This window comes from Muntiacus reevesi, chromosome 2, assembly GCF_963930625.1.
Source record: "Muntiacus reevesi chromosome 2, mMunRee1.1, whole genome shotgun sequence".
Lineage (NCBI taxonomy): Eukaryota > Metazoa > Chordata > Mammalia > Artiodactyla > Cervidae > Muntiacus > Muntiacus reevesi.
Window position 1 is genome coordinate 265,109,544 of NC_089250.1, and position 20,391 is coordinate 265,129,934.

General features: G+C 51.9%; 2 protein-coding genes across 4 annotated transcripts; one reads left to right on the top strand and one right to left on the bottom strand.

Moving 5' to 3' along the window:
• Positions 1-152: 152 nt before the first annotated feature.
• POLR1G (RNA polymerase I subunit G) lies at positions 153-2,978 on the top strand. Its single transcript, XM_065926314.1, has 3 exons — positions 153-265; positions 749-890; positions 1,064-2,978. The coding sequence occupies exons 1-3, from the start codon at positions 232-234 to the stop codon at positions 2,481-2,483; spliced, it is 1,596 nt and encodes a 531-aa protein (XP_065782386.1). The 5' UTR covers positions 153-231; the 3' UTR covers positions 2,484-2,978.
• Positions 2,586-16,793, bottom strand: ERCC1 (ERCC excision repair 1, endonuclease non-catalytic subunit). Of its 3 annotated transcripts, none has more exons than XM_065926317.1 (10): positions 16,648-16,793; positions 16,058-16,168; positions 14,877-15,080; positions 11,490-11,593; positions 10,578-10,668; positions 9,495-9,571; positions 4,598-4,697; positions 3,297-3,368; positions 2,997-3,065; positions 2,586-2,714 (listed from the first exon to the last, which is right to left on the bottom strand). In XM_065926317.1, the coding sequence occupies exons 2-10, from the start codon at positions 16,148-16,150 to the stop codon at positions 2,661-2,663; spliced, it is 864 nt and encodes a 287-aa protein (XP_065782389.1). In that variant the 5' UTR covers positions 16,151-16,168; positions 16,648-16,793; the 3' UTR covers positions 2,586-2,660. The 3 variants fall into 3 exon arrangements, with proteins under 3 accessions (XP_065782389.1, XP_065782387.1, XP_065782388.1); XM_065926315.1 differs by having other exon boundaries at positions 10,569-10,668; XM_065926316.1 differs by having other exon boundaries at positions 10,569-10,668; positions 16,515-16,648.
• Between the last annotated feature and the right edge of the window lie 3,598 nt (positions 16,794-20,391).

Consider the following 20,391-nt stretch of genomic DNA (forward strand, 5'->3'; position numbering starts at 1 on the left):
CCCCAGACAGCGAATCAGCTGCTTTTTGGAGTAGACTTTCAGTAAAAGATGACTTTTCTCGCTTCTCGGCTGTGCACAAGTGGCAATTTCCCCTAGTTATGCTCAGAGAGAGAGAGCTCCGAGCGACACCTCCCGCGCTCCCGTGCCACATGGACGCTCCCATACGAGGTCCCACCCCCGTGGTTCCACGTGGTCGGCGGCGGGGCCTGAGTTGCTTGGTCTACCTGAGGCATGGGTCCCGGGATGGCGGGGACCCCGTCCGGCGGTGAGTTGCTTCACGGCGGGCCGACGGGGTGCAGAGAGTTGGCCGGCGGGAGGATAAAGGGGCCCCCTAGAACGTTCGGACGGAAAAAAGAGACATCCTCTGAGACCGAACCATGCTTCTCACCCCAGTGGCTAAACCTGGGGGAAGTCTAGAAGGGTTTTCCTGGGGAACCCAGAAATGCCTCTTCTCAGCTGCTGCCCCCCGTCTCACTAAAAGAATCTGACGAAGCGGAGAGCGTATCCCCCGGGGGATAGTGGGGACGGGGAGGCATTCAGATAGAGGATATTTGAGGGTCGGGGTGAGGGGGATACTGGTGGGGAGAACTAGAGTTGGGATGGCGGATATAGGCGCGCCTCTGGGGAACAGACAGGAGAGAGGAAAGCCTTGGTAAGAGGATTGGGGCGCTCAAGAAGTTGAGACCAATAGACTGATAGGCGCCCTGGAGGACTGGACCGGCACAAATGACCAGTTCCCCTTCTGCAGGTGCTGCTCGGTTTTCTTGTCCCCCCAACTTTACTGCGACGCCCCCAGCCTCAGAACACAGTCGCTTCTCTTTGGAGGCATTGACCGGCCCAGATACAGAGCTGTGGCTCATCCAGGCCCCTGTAGACTTCGCTCCAGACTGGTAAGAGGTCCCATGCCAACTCCCAGGAACATTTCTCACCCCAGTGGCTGAATGAGGTGGGGTACTTAAAGGGCCTTTCCTGGGGAACCCAGAAATGCTGCATCTCAACTGCTGTCCCCTGTCCCACCAAAAGAATCTGATCAAGCTTCTGCCCTCCTCTTTTCAACTTTCAGCCTCAATGGGCGACTCGTGCCTCTCTCTGGCTCCCAGATTGTGAAGGGCAAGTTGGCAGGCAAGCGGCACCGCTACCGGGTTCTCAGCAGCAGTGGCCCGGGAGCTGGAGGAGAAGCAACCCTGCTGGCCCCCTCAGCGGAGGCAGGAGGGGGACTCACCTGTGCCCCGGCACCCCAGGGCAGCCTGAGGATCTTTGAGGGTCCCCAGGAATCCCTGACAGGGACTCTACTGCAGTCCATTCCCACAAGTCCCCCACCACAGATCCCCCCTGGCCTGAGGCCTCGGTTCTGTGCCTTCGGAGGCAGCCCGCCAGTCACAGGGCCTGGGTCGGTCTTGGCCTTAGGGAAGAGGAAAAAGAGAAGACACTTGCCAGAAGCCTCAGTTCCTCAGGAGGCAGTGAATGAGCATGGGGCCATGGAGGTGGACACAGCTTTGGGGTCCCCAGAGCTGCATGTGGGGAAAAAGAAAAAAAAGCAGCAGCTGAAAGAACTAGAGGTGACAGAGCCATTGGCAACAGAGCCCGTTGCTGAGATGGAGCCTCCGGGAGCACTGTCCCCATCCACCACCAAGAAAAAGAAAAAGAAGCCCAAAGAGTTTGTAGAAATGGTCGAGCCAGAAACAGGGATGCCAGAATCCAAAGAAAAGATGGTGGAGGAGCTAGAACTCATGGTTAAGAGGGAGCCTCTGGAAGAGACAGTCCTGTCCCCCAGAAAAAAGAGAAAGCAGCAGAAGGAGCCAGGAGAGATGGAGCCGGTGGAGGGGACGACGGCTGAGTCTCAGCTGCAGGTGAAGACGGAGCCACAGGAGGAAGCCATCCCACTGCCATCCTCAAAGAAGAAAAAGGACAAGAGGTACAAAGGGATGAGGGAGCCAGGGCTGGAGGCGACAGAGCCAGAGGTGAAGCCTCTGGAGCTCGCAGGGGAGGTGATGGAGCCAGAACTGCCACCTGATGTGGAGTCACAGGCTGAGGCAGCTCTGGGATCCCCCAAAAAGAGAAGGAAAAAAGAGAAACAGCAAAATGTGATGATGGAGCCAGGGACAGAAGTGGTGGAGCCACAGGCAGAGGGGATGGAACCCGAGCTGCCAGGTGCTGCTGAGCCTCAGGCAGCTCTAGCATCCATCAAGAAGAAGAAGAAGAAGAAAGAAAGAGGGCATCTAGCGACAGAGCCCGGGACTGAGATGACTGACCCCCAAGGCGAGATGATGGAGCCTGAGCTGCCAGATGAGGGGCAGCCTGAGGCCAGGGCAGATCCAGCATCCACTAAGAAGAGGAAAAAGCAGGGCCAGAAAAGCCAGGTGCCCGAGACAGCATCCCAGGAGGAGATGCCAGAGCCCCCGCTGAATCCCGAGTCTGGGCAGGTGGCTTCCGTGGGACAGGAGAGGAAGCGGAAGAAGAAGCCGCAGCAGGATCCCGTGTAAGTGTCCACCGGGGAAACCGATGACTGCAACTCAGACAAGCTGAAGGTGGCCACCTGGGCCATCAGAAAGCGAGAGCAGAGAATCCCCCTCCCACTGACCACACCAGCACACCAGCCAGAGCCTGGGCCAGAAAAAAGTGCTTTATTATTACACCGAGGACCTCCTTGGCATCTGGGGTCAGTGGGGCCCTTTCAAGAAGGGCTCGTGGAAGACATCAAACAGCCTTCGGGCCTGGAGAGGGGGGAGGAAGAAAAGGAACCGGTCATTAAATGAGCCATTTGTTTGATACATCGGAGTGGGCTTCTGGTTCTTTTTCTCCTGGAGGGGACACTCTGGGGGTGAGGTGAGAAGCAGCCCAATCTAAATTCTATCCCAGACTGGCTGTGTGAGGTTGGGCTGGTCCCCACCCTCTCTGGGCCTTCTGAAACCTCAGAACTTTGGAATCTGAGGTCCCATTTCTTTGGGGCTCCCTCCTGCCCTTAGCCCCTCAAGCCCATTTCCCCAGGCTCTTACCTTCTGGGGTCCCAGGCCTGGGCACAGAGACAGATCTTCCCGGGATGCAGCGATGAGCTGTTCCAGAGACTGAGGAAGGTAGGAGCTAGCGGTAAGGGGAGGTGAACCCAAAACCTCCCCTGCGCCCAGCTGCTTGGTGGGTGTACAATATTCCTAGAGGACAGGGAGATCCTGCAGGGGCCAGGGGAGGCAGGAAGGATGAGGAGAGGGGACTGGGAGGTAGAAGGAAATAGGTGGGCAGCTTCCTCGAAAAGCAAAGTGGGTAGAAATGTCAATTGGCACAAGGGAATTGTTCCTCACCCCAAAAGTAGTCAGAAGGGTCTGACTGTCCGTTTTGTTGACTGATTTGACGGTGGTCAGACATTCAGTCACCTGAAGGGAAAGGAGAGAGGAGGGCAGAGGTGGGAGAAGAAAGGAAAACAAGACTGAGCCTGTGAGGGCAGCACTGGGTCACTGCTGTGTCCCTAGGCTGCTCTGCATGCAGGAAGCGCTCAGTAATGCTTTGGGGGTGTGTTTTTTGATTATGTGTTTTGATGATTAAAAGGTCGTCTCAGAGTGATCCCCAACTCGCTGAGAGGGTGCTGGTCATGGGATGAGAAGATAAAAGTCATTTATCTTGAGCTGGTTCTGCCCTGGGGAAGACTGTAGGCTCTGAAGTTGGACCGGAGTTCAAAACCAGGCCCCACTGCCTTCTCCCTGTGAGACCCTGGGCATAGGAACTGACCTCTCTGGGCCTATGTTTTCAAGCAAATGGGGGTTCTCACAACACCCTGCACAAGGGTGGCTGGGGCATCCTCCATTACCCTATCGTTGGAACCCCAGTTCAGTCCACTCAGCAAATATTCTCTGAGCACTCCCCGAGTGTCTGGTGCTGCGGGGGACACAGCAGGTCTTAGACAAACCAAGCCCTGCCCACCTGGAGCTCCTAGTCCACTGTGAGAGGCAGATCAGTTCCAGACACAGTGACCCAGACAGGCAGGGCTGAGGGAGCCCAGTGCAGGCACTTGACCTGACCTGGGGATCCCGGAAGACTTCTGGAGAAGAAGCATTGGAGCTGAGACAGGGGAAGGACCAGATCAGGCAACTAATCCACAAAGGAACAGGATGGACACAGCAGTGACAGATTGAGGAGGCAGGGGCTAGATGGGGCTGCCGGGTCAAACAGGCAGGACCTTGGAGAGTGCGGTGAGGGCACTGGGGAGCCATGGGAGGGTTTTGGTGTTTGTTTATTTGTTTAATATTTATTTATTTGGCTGTGCCAAGTGTTGTGGCATGCAGGAGGTTTAGTTGTGGCTCTCAAACTCTTAGCTGTGGCATGTGGGATCTAGTTCCCCGACCAGGGATTGAACCCAGGATCTCTGCCATTGGGAGCTCGGAGGCTTAGCCACTGGACCATCAGGGAAGTCCCCACCCAAGGGTTTTGAGCTGAAGAAAGCAGGCTTAGGAAGACCCTGCTAGCTGCTGTTGGGGCAGAAGTGATTGGAAGCTGAGGGTGGGGTTGGGTGGGGGGGGGGTGTGGTGTGACTTCAGATCAGGACTACAGCTCAGAACCCCAGAAGGAGCTGGGGGGAGGCCCAGGCAGGGAGGGGAGGGTGCCTCACCCGGGAAACAAAGTCCTGCTCCAGCTTCTCCATCAGGAGATCGGCCGGCTTCTGCTCGTAGGCCTTGTAGGTCTCCAGGTACCGCCCGGCCTCCTCGGGGCTGGGGTGAGACATTCAAGTCAGGGGAAGAGGGCAGGGGGGTCATGTTTTACATTAATTTCATTTGCTGATGCTAGAATTCCAAACTCTAATATAGCGAAATGAATGTTGTCAACTTTGCCTAAATGTCCCCTGGTGGTAACCCCTGCTGGGCGGGTGCATTTTGACAGGTCTTTTCTAAGACGTGTGGCTAAGGACCACAGTTTGGGAACCTGACCAGTGGGTTTCAGGCCCCACTTCCCACCTGAGTTACCCTGGGCCAACAATTTTCATCTCTCTGGACCTTGGTTGCCTCACCTGTCAAGTGGGGTGGATGCTGAGTTCTAAGTGTTAGAATCGCTCAGTCGTTTCCGACTCTTTCCCACCCTATGGACTGTAGCCCACTAGGCTCCTCTGTCCATGGGATTCTCTAGGTAAGAATACTGGAGTGAGTTGCCATACTCTTCTCCAGGGAATCTTCCTGACCCAGGGATTGAACCCCAGTCTCTGCATTGCAGGCACATTCTTTACTGACAGCCACTACGGAAGAGGGGTGGATGCTAATGACAATTAAACAAGTCCACACTCCTAAGTGACATGCCTGGCACTTAGAAGCCTAGTTGCGAAATGTTAGCTATTCTGGGAGGGAGGTTTTATATGCAGTGCACCTTCAAAAGGAAAGTTCTAGAAGCTGACTGCTGCAACTAACCTCACAGTCACCATTCATGTTTCCATTAGGCACTGGGTTTTTCTGACGTGTAATTAACTGTCTCAAAAGTAGCTGAAACAACTAAATCACGAAACGGGCCTGTCTGTGTGCGTAATAGAGGAACTCAAGTTTATTCACACCAGGAAAAAGCTGGCCTTTTTCCTCAAGTGTCTGTCTTGAGGCATTTTCTTAGCCTTCAAAGTCTAGCTAGAGGACAATGTTTGCTGATTAAACACTGATTTATATTCTCAAAAGAAAACTCGCTTTTCTAATTCTGTGTCTTTCTGTGGGCTTTGCTGCTTTTGCTCTAGGCGCAGAGGGGACTGTTATTCTAATCATTTGGTCAGGACATGCCGTGTCCACTTCCTCACTTTCACTTTTGTTCCCCAGTACAGTCAGGACATTCTTCCACATCGGAAGACAGAGCGCGACCCCATTTTCTTTTTAAAAAACACTTTTGTCCTCATTTGGCTGTGCCGGGTCTTAAGCAGGCAGGATCTTCAGTTGCAGCAGGTGGTATTTAGATCCCTGACTAGTTCAGGGATCGAACCTGGGCCCCTGCCTTGGGAACACGGAGTCTCAGCCACTGAAGCACCAGGAAAGTCCCTCGACCCCATTTACTTAATGGGTCCCAAATATTCCCTAGTTTGGATGTAAAGACAAGGGAAATATTCCCCGGGTGGGGGCCTAGTTGCATTCCAGGCACTGTCCAAAGCCCTTTATCTTCAGAAGCTTCTGGGCTCTCTTGAGAGATCTTGTAAGGCAGCTATTTGCAATCCATGACAATGGAGGGGGAAACAGACAGTGGGGTTAAGTCACTTGCCCAAGATCACACAGCCGGGCTCCCCACACTCCACTGTGTTACTTCCCACAGTAAAGAGAGAGCAATTTTTCATACTTGCTTCTGTTTTCATATATAACTAATACATAAATGCATTTTTCTAAGTAGTCAAAAAGTATAGCAGTAACACACCCCTAGGGAGGGCACAGAATGACAAATACGTTTACCCTTTGGCCTCAAAACCCATCCCTGGGGTTGGGGGCAGTAGTGGGAGTGTTCCTGTAACAGCAAAACCCTGGGAATCAGCCAAGTGTCCACCAATACAGGGCTACAGGTAGAATACTATACAGCTGAAAAAGAATGTGGATTCAGACTGTCAGTAGTAAAGTGATAGCAAATGAACTACCAAGATATGAAAAGACGTGGAGGGGAACTTCTCTGGTGGTCCACTGGCTAAGACTCCACACTCCCAATGCAGGGGCCCCAGGTTCGATCGCTGATCAGGGAACTAGATCTCACATGCAACTAACAGTTTGCATCATGAACTAATTATCCCACATGCTTCAACTAAAAGAACCTACATGCCACAACTAAGACCCCTTACAGCCAAATGAATTAAAAAAAATAAAAAGACATGGAGAAACCACAGAAGCCAGTCTGAAAAGGCCTCTACGAGCTAACAGAAAATATATACTGGTCTCTGTCCCTGTTTCTGACAGCGCTCCAAACCCCCGTAAATTCCCAAGTGATAAGATCACCAAGGGCTTCTTCTGTTCCACAGAGGTGACTTGGGTGGCTCCTAGATGGGGGGCTGGTGACTGGAAAGTCCAAGCCACCATTAGAAGCTTGGAATTTCCCACCCCACCCCTGATCCTCCAGAGGGGAGAGGGCTGGAAATGGAGTTAATAAGTGATCATGCCTGTATGAGAAGCCGCCATAGAATCTCAACACTAATCCTGGGACTGAGGGAGCTTCCAGGCTGGCAAACACATCCACACCAGGAGGGTGACACACTCCCAGCTCCCTGGGGACAGAAGCTCCTGTGCTCAGGACCCTCCCAGACCTTGCCCTGCGTACCTCTTTGTATCCTTTAGCGTATCCTGTAATGAACTGGTAAATGTAAGTGTTCCCCGAGTCCTGAGAGCCGTGCTAGCAAAATAATCAAACCTGAGGAAGGGTCATTGGAGGTCTTGACCTGCAGCCGCTGTTCACAGCACAGGTGATTCCCTGGGCTTGCGACTGGCGCCTGCAGCGTACGTGGGATGGGGCAGCTCTATGAGCCATAACCTGGGGGATCCGACCTTACCTCCAGGCAGAGAGTGTCAGAACTGAGCTAAACCTGAGGGGTGACGGAGGCTCACAGGGTGAAGAGCTGCGTTAAAGAGCATGGCTGTTTTCTGCTTTAATCACCAGTCAGGTCTCCTGCTAACCAAGCATGCAGGTGCCTGTTTCTTGACGTTTTCACCAAATTAATGGGTGAAAAATAACACCTCGTTCTTCGAAAATTGACATTTCCTGACAAGCTGCATGGCTGACAGTTTTTTCATGTCTTCTTGACAACCTGCTTTAGACTTAAAATCAGGCTTTTTTTTTTGGCAGCACTGCATGGCTTGCAGGATTTCAGTTCCTCAACCAGGGATTGAACCCAGGCCACCACAGTGAAAGACCAGGATCCCCTCACCACTAGGCCACCAGGGAGCTCCTGGGCTATTTTTCTTACCAATTAGTAGGAGGTCCTTTCTACATATAAATACATAATACATGTTTAGAGACATTGTAAATATAACTTTAAATATTTTGAACTGTATAAATATAACATTTACATGTAAACATATAAATTAGGGATCTTACGACATCCCTGGTGGCGCAGTGGATAAGAATCCGTCTGCCAATGCAGGGGACACAGGTTAGATCCCTGGTCCAGGAAGATTCCACCTGCCTCGGAGCAACTAAGCCTGAGCACCACAACTACTGAGCCCAAACTCTAGAGCCCAGGAAATGCAACTGCGGAAGGGCCTGTGAGCCGCAGCTACTGAAACCCGGGCACCCTGGAGCCCGTGCTCCGCAACGAGAGAAGCCACGCTCGCCACAGCTAGAGAAAGTCTGTGAACAGCAGCGAAGACCCAGGGCAGCCAAAGACAAACACATAAATAAAGTTTCCTTAAAAAACCAAAAGTAAATTAGGGACCTTAAGTCTTTTTGTCACTTATAGCAAGTGTCTCCTCTTAGTGCATCACTTGTCTTTTAACTTTGTCTAGAGTATCTCTTACTATCCATCCAGCAGTTTAAAATTCTAATATTTTCCAAATCAGCCAGCTTTTTCCTTTATGGCTTCTAGGTTTTCAGTATTGCTTTGAAAGACTTTCCCAGCACAAGAACATTTTATATATGTATATATGAAAGTCAAAGTCGCTCAGTCATGTCCAACTCTTTGTGACTGCATGAACTATACACAGTCCACGGAATTCTCCAGGCCAGAACACGAGTGGGTAGCTGTTCCCTTCTCCAGGGGATCTTCCCAACCCAGGGATCGAACCAGGGTTTCCTGCACTGCAGGTGGATTCTTTACCAGCTGAGCCACCAGAGAAGTCATATTCATATATACATATAGATATAGATAGATAGATAGATGATTTCTTATACTGTTACTGTAGTTTTTCTTTTTGTGTCTGTAATCATCAAGATTTCATTCTGATTATGGTGTGAGGAAGGGATCTCTTTTCCCTGTGGAGAACCAATCAAAATGGTCTTTATAAACCTAGACTTGGAATTAATTGTTCAGCCAGGTTTAACGTCTAACTCGTAAGTACCTAGCATGGTCCTGGGAATTTGATCTATGTCACCTTCTTTTGTGCCTACAGCTATAAGAAAGATATTAAGACCATTTTACAGATAAAGAAATTGAAGCCCAGGGACTTTCCTGGTGGTCCAGTGGTTAAGAATCCGCCTATCAGTGCAGGGGCCATGGATTTGACACCTGGTCGGGGAACGAAGATCCCTCGTGTCTCAGGGCGACTAAGCCTGTGCGCCACAACTACTGAGGCAGTGCGCTCACGAGCCCGTGCTCCACAGCAAGAGAAGCCACCGCAGTGAGAGGCCCACGCACCGCAGCTAGCGAGCCGCCCCTGCCCGCTCCATCGCTGCAAGTAGAGAAAGCCCGTGCGCAGCAACGAAGACCCAGCACAGCCGAAAATAAACAAAATATTTTAAAAAAGAAATTGAACCAGGCTCACACAGGGCATTCCTGGGAGGACGAAGGAAGGTCTGGGGGTGGAAGTGGGGAGAACTCTCGGGATGGAGCCTGACCTGAGGGGGAGCCTCTGTCTCACCTCCAGGCCAGGATCAGGGTGCAGTCGGCCAGGACGCACATCTTAGCCAGCTCCTTGAGGGCCTGCTGAGGATCTTTCTGAGAGAAGAAAACCAGAATGAGGGATCTGGGAGAAAGCAAGGAGTTAAAGAGTCTTAAAAGCTAAGCACCTTAGGAAGCCAAAAGCCTTTCACTCAACTGATACTCCCTATTCTCCGATGGGGTGCCTGACCCGGGCGGGGCAGTCCCAGGACCCAGCAGTGACCAGGCCAGCTCTGACTCTGCCTTCTGGGGACTCACAGTCTGACGAGGGGGACAGACCCATCCCTAGACAGTGATGACCCAGAGTGCCCAGGGCTGAGATGGAGAAGCCAGAGGAGCATCTGTCGTACCTGGGGGATCAGGGAGAGCTTCCTGGAGGAGGGGACATCTGAGCTGGGACCTGAAGGAGGATGAGCAGTGAGGGTAACAAAGGACAGTAGAAAAGGGAATTTCAGATGGGAACAGTGTGTGCAATGAAGGGAAGGGAGAAAGGGCTTGAGGAAATAAAATTCACTGCTATGGGATGGAAGATGTGAAATGAAAGGCTGATCTTTGGAAGCTGAGAGATGAGCTGGGAGAGTAGGGCAGGGACTGGGTCATGCAGGGCTTCACAGAGGGCACTGGGGGGCTATGGGGGGTTTGGACCTCAGATCTGTGTGCTTGAACAGCCCTCCGCTTGCAGAGGAGCAAAGCTGGAGGCCACAAGATGAGAAGAGGCTGGGGCAGAGACCCAGGCAGGAGAAGCAAGGGCCTGGATCAGGGTGGGGCTGCAAGGACAGACAGAAAGAAACAGGTTCAAGAAGTATTTAGGTGGCAGAGGGCTGGGCCTGGTTGAAGAGGGGGTGGTGCGTGCAGAAGGAGGAGATAGGTAATCTGACCATCCCAACTCCTCGCCAACACAGGTTGCAGCTCAGATGCAAGAAACTCCCCACTGAGGTTCCGACTTGTGTTCCTCCTTGGAAAGGACTCAACATCCACCTGGCCACCAGGAGGTCCAAGGCTCCCCATTTCACAGATAGGGACACTGAGGCCTGGGGGAGTGACCCCTGCTTACCACGTCTACCTGGACAAGCAGGACCCGCAGGGCATAGTTCTTCCCCAGGCTCTGCAGCCGCTGGTGGATGTAGTCTGGGTGGAGGTTGTGGTAGCGGAGGCTGTGGGGTGGGGCGAGAGAGAGACGGGTTGGGAGGTCTCTGGCTGAGACACCCCAAACGCCCTCCTTCCCTCTGGCTGGAGGGCTTGGAGAGTGAGGCAGACAGGCTTGCCGGGGTCTGAGGCTCAGAGAGGTTCAGTGACTTGCCCAAGGTCACCCTTCAAGAAGGGATCACAGTAGGGACTGGCAGTGAGGGCTGCCTGGCTCTGGCTCCCTGGAAGGGTGGACCCCCAGATTCTTCACCAAGGAAGAGAAGACCTCTGGGTTTCGGGTGGAGCACAGGAGACCCTAGAGACTATTCGTTCCCGGGGGGTTAGGGTCACGGGGCACTGCACAGCTGGTCTGGGGAAGCAGGGCCCACCTACCCGCCCCCAGGACTGCCTGCTTTGGCCTCTGAGGGTGCTGGCAGGGAGGGGTGGGACAGCTTTGCCACCCAGGAACAAAGGGGCGTCTCTGCCCAGCAGCCGTCAGCTCCATATCCCACAGGGAGGACAGGAATAAGAAGTTTAACTTCCCGTCTGGCTCTGTCTGGAGAAGGGCCTCCAGGAGTGGAGAGGGGAAACTTGTTTAACTGGTGAAGGATACAGAAACCTTGGCTCCAGCTCTGAGGGTCCGTGACATGAGGACCCCTCCTCCCTCAGATACAGGAGTTCGGGCCCCCAGCCTCTCCTCCCTCGGACCCGGGACCTCAGCTCTCGTTCTGGGCACTTGCGGGCCAAGATCCCTGCCTCCTCCACATGGTCACACCGAGGCCCAGAGGTGACAGGGCCGTGCATGGAGGTCTCCCCGCTCCCAACAGCCCAGAACACCCAGAGCACTCACCTGAGGAAGAGGGCACAGGTGCTCTGGCCCAGCACGTAGTCGGGGAGCACGTCCCCGAACTCCCAGGGCACGTTGCGCACGAACCTCAGGACTGGGTTGCCCCTCTGGGCGGAGGGAGGAGCAAAGCCATTAGCAGGGGGCCCTGGGACCACCCCACTCAGCACCACCCCAGGGCCGTCCTCCCACCACTGCTCCATCCCTCCCCACCCTCCTCCTGCTCAGCACCCGGGGTTCCCCAGCTCTGCTCTCCTCCTCTCCCCAGACACCCCCCTCCTCAGCCTGGAATGTTCTAGGTGCTCTGGCCTAGGCCCCTTCTCCCCAGCCCTGTTCTTTAGTCGCTTCAGTTGTAGCCTGGCTTCTCTGGTGGATTTTCCAGGCAAGAATACCGGAGTGGGTGGCCAATTCCTTCTCCAGGGGATCTTCCTGACCCAGGAATGGAACTCACGTCTCCTGCATTGGCAGGTGGATTTTTTTTACCACTGAGCCACCAGGGAAGCTGTCCCTGGCCCTCAGCCTTAACCAAAGGGTCCCTGGATCTCCCCCAGCCCCAGCTTACGTGTCCTGTGGCCCACTGGACACCTACCTCACTGGCCCCCATACCTGCTCCCCCTCCCAGCCCCAACTCAGGGATGGCCCCAGCATCCAGAGACCCAGGGCTTCCCTCTCCCTCCCCTCCCCCAAGTGGGACACTGAGCTTCTAAGCATCCCCCAGAAATGCTTCCCCCTCCAGTGCCACGGCTCCCACCCCACCTCCTCCTGGTCCCCTGCCCCTCCTGGCTACCCTCCAAACAGGAGCCAGACAGCTCTTCCTAAAGCACAAGCCTGCCCTTTCCTGCTCTAAGCCCTGCTGTGGCTCCCCAGTGCCCTCAGGAGGAAGCTCCTCACAGTGCCTGTGACCCTCCACACGGTTAGACCCCTGGCATCTGCTGAGCAGACGCCTCCCTCTAAACACCCCCTCACACTCTACTCTGCAGCCCAGGATGGAAATACTCTGAGCAAGTCAAGCATTGATCTATTTATAGGTATCTGAGAACCCACTTTGTGTCTAAGTCTGACCAAGAGGACACAGATCCTGGCCCCTGTGGGGGACACAGACATTAAACAGAAGCATCTTGGGGGACTTCCCTGGAAGCTCAGTGGTAAAGAATCCACTTGCCAATGTAGGAGATGCGGGTTCGATCCCTGGTCTGGGAAGATCCCATATGCTGTGTATCAGCTAAGCACATGCGCCACAACTGCAACTATCAAGCCTGCGCTCTGCAACAAGAGAAGTCACCGGAGTGGGACGCCCGCGTATCGCAACTAGAGAGGAGCCGCCACTTCCCACAACTCGAGAAAGCCCGTGTGCAGCAACAAAGACCCAGCACAGCGCCCTCCAAAAAAGCACCTGGGGGATGAACATGTAATCATCAAGTGAAGTGGAATTCGGCTCGAATGAAGGTGTGGGATCTGCTCTCGCGGGGGGAGGAGGGGTGGTGTGTGGTCAGAGAAGCTGGGGTGGGAAGGGTCTGCAGCCCTGGGGCATCTCGACCTGAGACGCCAGAAGCCGTGGAAGGGCTTTGGGTAAGGGAGAGGCGGAATCCGATTTGAATTTTTAAAGGATTGTTCTGTCCACTTCCCACCCTCCTAGAATGGCCAAAATCCAAAAGACCGACAATGATAAGTGGGGAGGATATGGCAGAAATGCAATTTTCATCCATGGCGGGTGGGAACATAAAGTGGTGCAGTCTTTTAGAAGACAATTTGGGGGTGCCTGAGAAAGTTAAACACAGCATTGCCACATGACCCAGCTAATCTACACCTAGATAAATACCCAAGAGAACTGGAAACATGTCCATACAAACACTGGTACCTAAATGTTCACAGCAGCATTTTCACAATCAACGAAAAGTATAAACCCAAATATATATACCCAGTATATACCTAGGGTATAAAACCCAAATGTATATACCTAGGATATACCTTTAGGTATATCCTAGAGGCGGAATTGCTGGGCCATATGGTAACTCTATGTTTAAACATTTGAGGAACTACCAGACTGTTTTCCAATGTGGCCGCACCGTTTCATATTCCCACGAGCAGTGTACGGGGATTCTGGCTCCTCCCCATCCTCCCCACCCTTGATATTGTCTATCCTTTAGATTCGCGCCATCCTAGTGGGTATAAGTGGTGTCTCATTGTGGTTTTTGCTCCCTGATGGCTCACAATTTTGAGCATCATTTCATGTTTGTGGATCTTACTGTTATCTTCATGTATTGCTGCTCTCTCCCTCCAGGAGGCCAGCCCTGTCAATGACAGAGGCTTTATCTCCTGTCCCCAGAGCCTAGAACAGCATCAGGTAAACTCTGACCACCTATGTGGATTATAAGTGGCTCAGAGGGGTTAAGTCACTTGCCCAAGAAGACACAGCTGCAATGTGGCAGAGCAGGACTCAAACTCGGGCCTGTGTTCAATAGTTTTTTAATAAATGGACAAAACTGGCGTCAGGAGACATAGCTGCATGAATACAGTCACACCCCCAACCAGAACAGGTGGGGCAGGACTTTCCTGGTGATCCAGGGTTTAAGATTTTGAGCTCCTATAGCAGGGGAGCCTGGGTTCGATCTCTGGTCAGGGAACCAGATCCCATCTGCTGCAACTAAGATCTGGTGCATCCAAATAAATATGTATATAAATATCATTTTTTAAAAGAGTTGGGGCATTATGGACTGAATGTCTGTGTCTCCCCAAAATTCATAGGCCAAATTCTAACCCCCAATGTGATGATACGTGCTGTGTGCCACGTTACTTCAGTCTGCGCAACCCCATGAGCTGTAGCCCTTCAGGCTCCTCTGTCCATAGGATTCTCCAGGCAAGAATACTACAGTGGGTTGCCATGCCCTCCTCCAGGGGATCTTTCCAGTGCAGGGATCGAACCTGCGGCTCCTGCATTGCAGGCAGATTCTTTATTAGGAGGTAAAGGCAGGTGATAGGGTCATGAAGGCAGAAGTGTCATGAATGGGATTAGTGTTTTTATAAAAGAGACTCCAGGAGTTCCTCGCCCCTTCTGAAGCTGTGAGGACACAGTGAGAAGACAGCTGGCTATGAACCAGGAAGCGGGTCCTCACTAGACATGGAACCTGCCAGCACCTTGATCTTGGACTTCCCAGCCTCCAGAACTGTGAGAAATAAATGTTCACTGTTTAAGCCACTAGTCTATGGTATTTGTTAGAACAGCCCGAAAGGACTAGGACATGGGGCATCCTCAACCCACACACACTAGCTGAATGGATGACTGGAGTTGTTGAGAGCACAACAGGTGGAACTCAGACCTTCCTTGCCAACCAGAAAGCCCTTGCATTTCCCACCAGAAAGTCCAAAGTCCCACTTCTCCATCCCCGTCCTCACCTGCCGGGGGCTCACAATGATGCTGTTGGATTTTGCTCCTGGTTTGGGGGCCTCTCCTGCCAGGGGTTCTGGCCCCACAGGGCGTGTGGCTTCAGCCCTGCCTGGAGGTCCAGAGAGGGCGTACTCAGCGTAGGTCTGAGGGCCTGGCGGGGGTGAGGTCTCCACGGTGGGCAGGCTCCGTGTGGATCTGAATAAAGGCTTGGCCTGTGGGAAGAGATGTGAGTGGGCACGCGAAGTATGAATCCAGCCACTTCTTCCTACCTCCTCCGCCACTACTACCCTGGTCCCAGCCACCTTCTCTCCCTTGGCCACTGCAGTCACTTCCTCTCCAGTTCCCTCATTGGCCTTTATCTCCTAGTCTGCTCCCCACACTGAGTCATACCATGTCCCTCCTCTGCTCTGAGCCCCGAGGTGGCTCCTGCCTTAGAGTAAAAGCCGAAGCTATCACCACAGCCCTCCAGACTTTTAAAGAGCTGTCCCTACCCCTCAGCCTCAGGGATCTCACTTTCTATCTCCTCCCCCTTGGTTTTCTCTACTCGAGCCCCACTGGCCTTCTTCCTGCCCTAAAATGCATCAAGTTTTCTCTGACCTCAGGGCCTTTGCACTGGCTGTTTCCTTCCTCCCCCATATCACATAGCTTGCTCCCTCACCTCTTTCACATCTCAGCAAAAGCATCATCTCCTCCAAGAAGCCCTCCCTTGACTGTTCTATATCTAAAGTATCTCCCATCACACCCAATATCCTTAGCTTACTTTCTTTTTCTTCATAGCACATAGGTGGCAGCCTTAGCACCAGCCAATTGTGTTCCTGTGGGGTTGAGAATTCAGTGCTGCCAGATCCTTTATTTACCAAAAAATGTTAGATGTGCAGACTTATTTTAAAATCGTAAAACCTTCCAATTCTTAAAGTTCAGCAATAAATTCACGCTTTTGCAGAACCAAGGTGCTGACCATGTGAAACGTTCCAGAACTAGTCCCCCTGGTGCCGGTTCTCTAACTCTGCCTTAGCCCTCCTATGATATTTTACAGATAGGGAAACTGAGGCCTGCGTAGGTCAAAGGACTATTTTCTCAAGGTGACCCAGGCCCCAACATTTCCTAACCACACTGAGGTCCTACAGGCCCCTTCCTCCTAACCAAGCCCCCCAAGCCTCTCAGCGGTTCCCGCATCTCCTCGTCCTACCCCAGGAGGAGGGACCACACCCTCGTCCATAGGAATGAGGAATTTCTTCCTTGCGGGTGGGCCGGCGGGCTTTTGCACTGCCTCTTCATCCATCGCAAGCTCCTCTGGGGCCTGAAAATGAAGACGTGGTGTTGGGAGCCAATGAGACATCGGCATTCTCCAGCAGGAACTCACCCCCCGAGTCACAGTCGCCCCCCGCCCCCCGCAAAAAAAATCCCAGGGCTTGAGAGCGTCCAGCTCCAGACACCCAGGGAGGGAGCTAGGTTCTATAAGGCCCCGCCCCAACCAGCCACCACCTCCGGCTTGCCCCGCCCCCTACCGGTCCACACTTTCCACTCGCCACGCCCTCCAGGGCCCCAACCTTCTTTTCTCCCGCCCTCACAGTTCCCCACCTTCCGTTTGCCAGGCCCGACCACTGTCCCCAACCATCCGTCCGCCCCGCCCCCAAGGCTCGCACCTGGATGCCTTCCCCTCGCTCCACCTCCTCAATCGCTGTACCGATTGATTGGCAGCTGCCAGTCGCCACCGGCAATCTCCACCCCCGACCCCTCTTGCCCTAGCCCGGCTGTCTTAGCTCCCCGAGGACCCACCTCCTCTCCGGGCCGCGAGGAGAAGACCGAAGGGAGATAGAGGTTTCCCACCGCCCCCGCGGCCAGCGCGGCCCCAGGCTCGCCGCACTTCCGGCCTCTCTAGCCCTGTAGCCCGTTCCCGACGTTCCCCAAGAGAGTAGAGTAGAGGGGCGATCCCCGCGCAGCTCTCTATGGTCCTGGAGGACTGCAGCTCTCTATGGTCCTGAGGTTTGGGTTGGAGACAGCTGTCGCCCTGTCGCCCTGAGCGTCTTGGGTTGCCAAGCCGTTTGATTTCAGTGCCCTTATTGAACGCCTCTAGTGTGCCCGGGCTCTGGGCAAGGCTTAAAGGAGAAGAGATGGCAGGATATCAAACTAGGTTCCTTCTCTCAGTACAGACTTGGGTTTGAATCCCAGTTCTGTCATTGACTTGGCCTCAGTTTCCCCGTTCACTCATTCTTTAATTCCACATATGATCCCCGAGTGCCTCCTCTGTTCCCAGCTCTGTGCGAGGCACTGCTAGTGACACAGTGGTGACCAAGGATAATGACAGCCCCACTCTGCTCTCCTGGAGCTCACAACGCATTCGGAGAGACAGATCTGTTCCTCAACAGGGGCAACCCAGAGTGGGCAGGGCTCGATAGGAGACCCCAGAGGGCCAGGGAGCGGGGTGCAGACAGGGACACCTAATCCAGCCCCAGGGCCAGGAAGAGCTTCCTAGAGGAAGGGACATCTGAGCAGAGACCTGGGTGATGAGTTAGTATTAGTCATTTCCTGAAAGATCGAATCACACTGTTCCAACTTGTAACTCTCTGATTACTAAGAAGAGAGAACATTTTTTCATGAGTTTATTGCCCTTAAATATTTTGTTTTCTGTGACTTGGTTGCTCATATCCTTTGCCCATTTTTAAAATGGGGTTTTATGCCTTTTTATTACTATTAATTTGCAGGAGTGCTTTATGAATTCCAATCCTGTTAGTCAGTTATATATATTCCAAACATTTCCTCCTAGTTTGCATTTTATATTTTAACTTTATCTATTCATGTTCCTCACACAGAAATCCTTAGTGTTTATGTGCACCTATTTATCAATCTAGTCTATCCTGACTTTGTGATGCTGGTGGGAAAGAACCCACCTACCAATGCAGGAGACATAAGAGACATGGGTTCAATCCTCTGGGTCGGGAAGATCCCCTGGAGGAGGGCATGGCAACCCACTCCAGGTTTCTTGCCTAGAGAATCCCATGGACAGAGAAGCCTGGCAGGCTACGGTCCATAGGGTTGCAAAGAGTCGGACACGATTGAAGTGACTTGGCATGGAGGCATGCATACCCCAAAGTCATAAATATAGGCTATCATTTTTTTAAATACTTTCCTAGTTTTGATTTTCTTTCTGTATTGAATCCACATGAGACTTATTTTTGAACATGTATTAAGGTAGGAATTTATGATGGATATAGACAGTTGTCCCAGTACCATTAATTTATTATTATTATTTTAAATTTATTTCTTTGTGCAGGGTCTTAGTTGCATAACTCAGGATCTTCTATCTTCATTGTGGTGTGTGAGATCTAGTTCCCCATCCAGGGCCCCCTACATTGAGAACGTGGAGTCTTAGCCATTGAACCATCAGGGAAGTCCCCAACACCATTTATTTGAAAAGGCAGTTCTGGGAATTCCCTGGCAGTCCAGAGGTTAGGAACTGGCGCTTTCATTGCTGGGATCCAGATTCCATCCCAGGTCGGAGAACTAAGATACCAAAAGCCTCACTGCCAAATAGCCAAAAAAGAAAAAACGAGAGAGAGAGAGAGAAAGTCAGTCCTTTTCCCTGGTTTTTAATATTTCACTGTTGTCATCTGTCAAATCCCCGTATATCCACAGGTCGATCTCTGACATTTCTATTATATTTCATTGATCTCTAAGTCTGCTTCTTGCCTCCATGCCAAGCTGTTTATTTAGATATGTTTTGATATCATGTGAGGGGAGTCTCCCACCTCTGTTCAGTTTCAGATCTGTCTTTACCATTCCTGTCCATTTTCTCTTCTAGATGGATTTTAGTAGCTGCTTTTCTAGCTAGTTCCCTGAAAACTCCTATTGAGATTGGGATGGAAATTGCATTGGACTGATGAATTAACAAGAAGATTGACATCTTTTTTCATATCCATGAACATATTGTCTCTATCCATTGATTTCACCTTTTGTTAGGAGCCTACTGTAAAATATTTTTTCTAATTAATTTTTATTTCTATAATTGACTCATAAATTCCTGGGCTTCCCTGGTGGCTTAGTGGTATAGAATTTGCCTGCCAATGCAGGAGACACAGGTTCCATCCCTGATCTGGGAAGATCCCCTGGAGAAGGAAATGGCAGCCCACTCCAGTATTCTTGCCTGGAAAATCCTATGGACAGAGGGGCCTGGTGAGCTATAGTCCATGGGGTTGCAAAGAGTGGCTGAGCACGCGTGCACCAATGACTCCATTTTAACCTGTCTCTGTAAAGACCTTGAAAGTGAAAGTAGCTCACTCGTGTCCAACTCTTTGCGATCCCATGGACTGTATAGTCCATAGAATTCCCTATGCCGTAATACTGGAGTGGGTAGCCTTTCCCTTCTCCAGGAGATCTTCCCAACCCAGGGATCAAAGCCAGGTCTCCCCCATTGTGGGCGAATTCTTTACCAGTTGAGCCACAAGGGAAGAGTGCAAATACTCAAGTGGGTAGCCTATCCCTTCCCCAGCGGGTCTTCCCGCCCCAGGAATTGAACCTTATTTCCAAATAAAGTCACATTCTGAAGTAATGGAGGTTAGGACTCAACTTTATCTTTTTGGGGGGCACAATTCAACCCTTAACAATTTTCTGTTACTTTTTATAAACTTCTTCCTTCTGAATTCATTTGCTTCTTGCTAGAGTACATTCTCTTCTAACTCTTTCAGGGAACGTTCTAGATAGGCAATTTCTGAATCTTGTTCATCTGAAAATGTCTTTATTTGATCCTCACAAAAGCAACCTCAAATTCTAGGGGAACATCCCTGGTGGTTAAGACTCTGAGCTCCCAATGCAGGGGGCATGGGTTCAACTCCCGGTTGGGGAACTAAGCTTCCACATGTTGCATGGCTCATGTGGTAAACAAATGGAATCTCAAATTCTGGGTTCCTAGTTATTTTTCTTGTAAAGTTAGAAGATACTGGTCCAGACTTCCCTGGTGGTCCAATTTTTAAGAATCTGCCTGCCGATGCAGGGGACGTGGGTTGGATCCCAGGTCTAGGAAGATCCCACGTGCGGAGAACAAGGCAACCAAGCCCCTTCACGCAACTACTGAGCCCACACGCCTGGAGCCCGTGCTCCACAAGAGGAGCCGCGGCAGTGAGAAGCCCATGCTCTGCGAGAAAAATAGCCCCCACTGCTGGCAACTAGAGAAAAGCCCGCGTGCAGCCAGGAAGACCCAGTGCAGCCAAAAATAAATAAATAAAAGAAAAAAGGAGGAGATATTGGTCCTCTTTCTGGGTCATCACTGATGATGTCTTTCATCATAAGCAATCGCATCTCTGAGCGTAATTTTCCCCCAGGATTCTTTATTAGCAGTGTGACCTAGTGCCAGCAACTCGGTTTCTCCACGTAGGTCAGTTTGCTCACCTCTAAAATGAGAATAACAATGGCAGAACTATTAGGAAGATGAAATGAGGTATGTGGAAAGTGCCTACATCTGTATTTGGCAGACGGTATATGCAGTATTCAGGTCTGTCATAAAAATAATATAATCCTTGACCACCC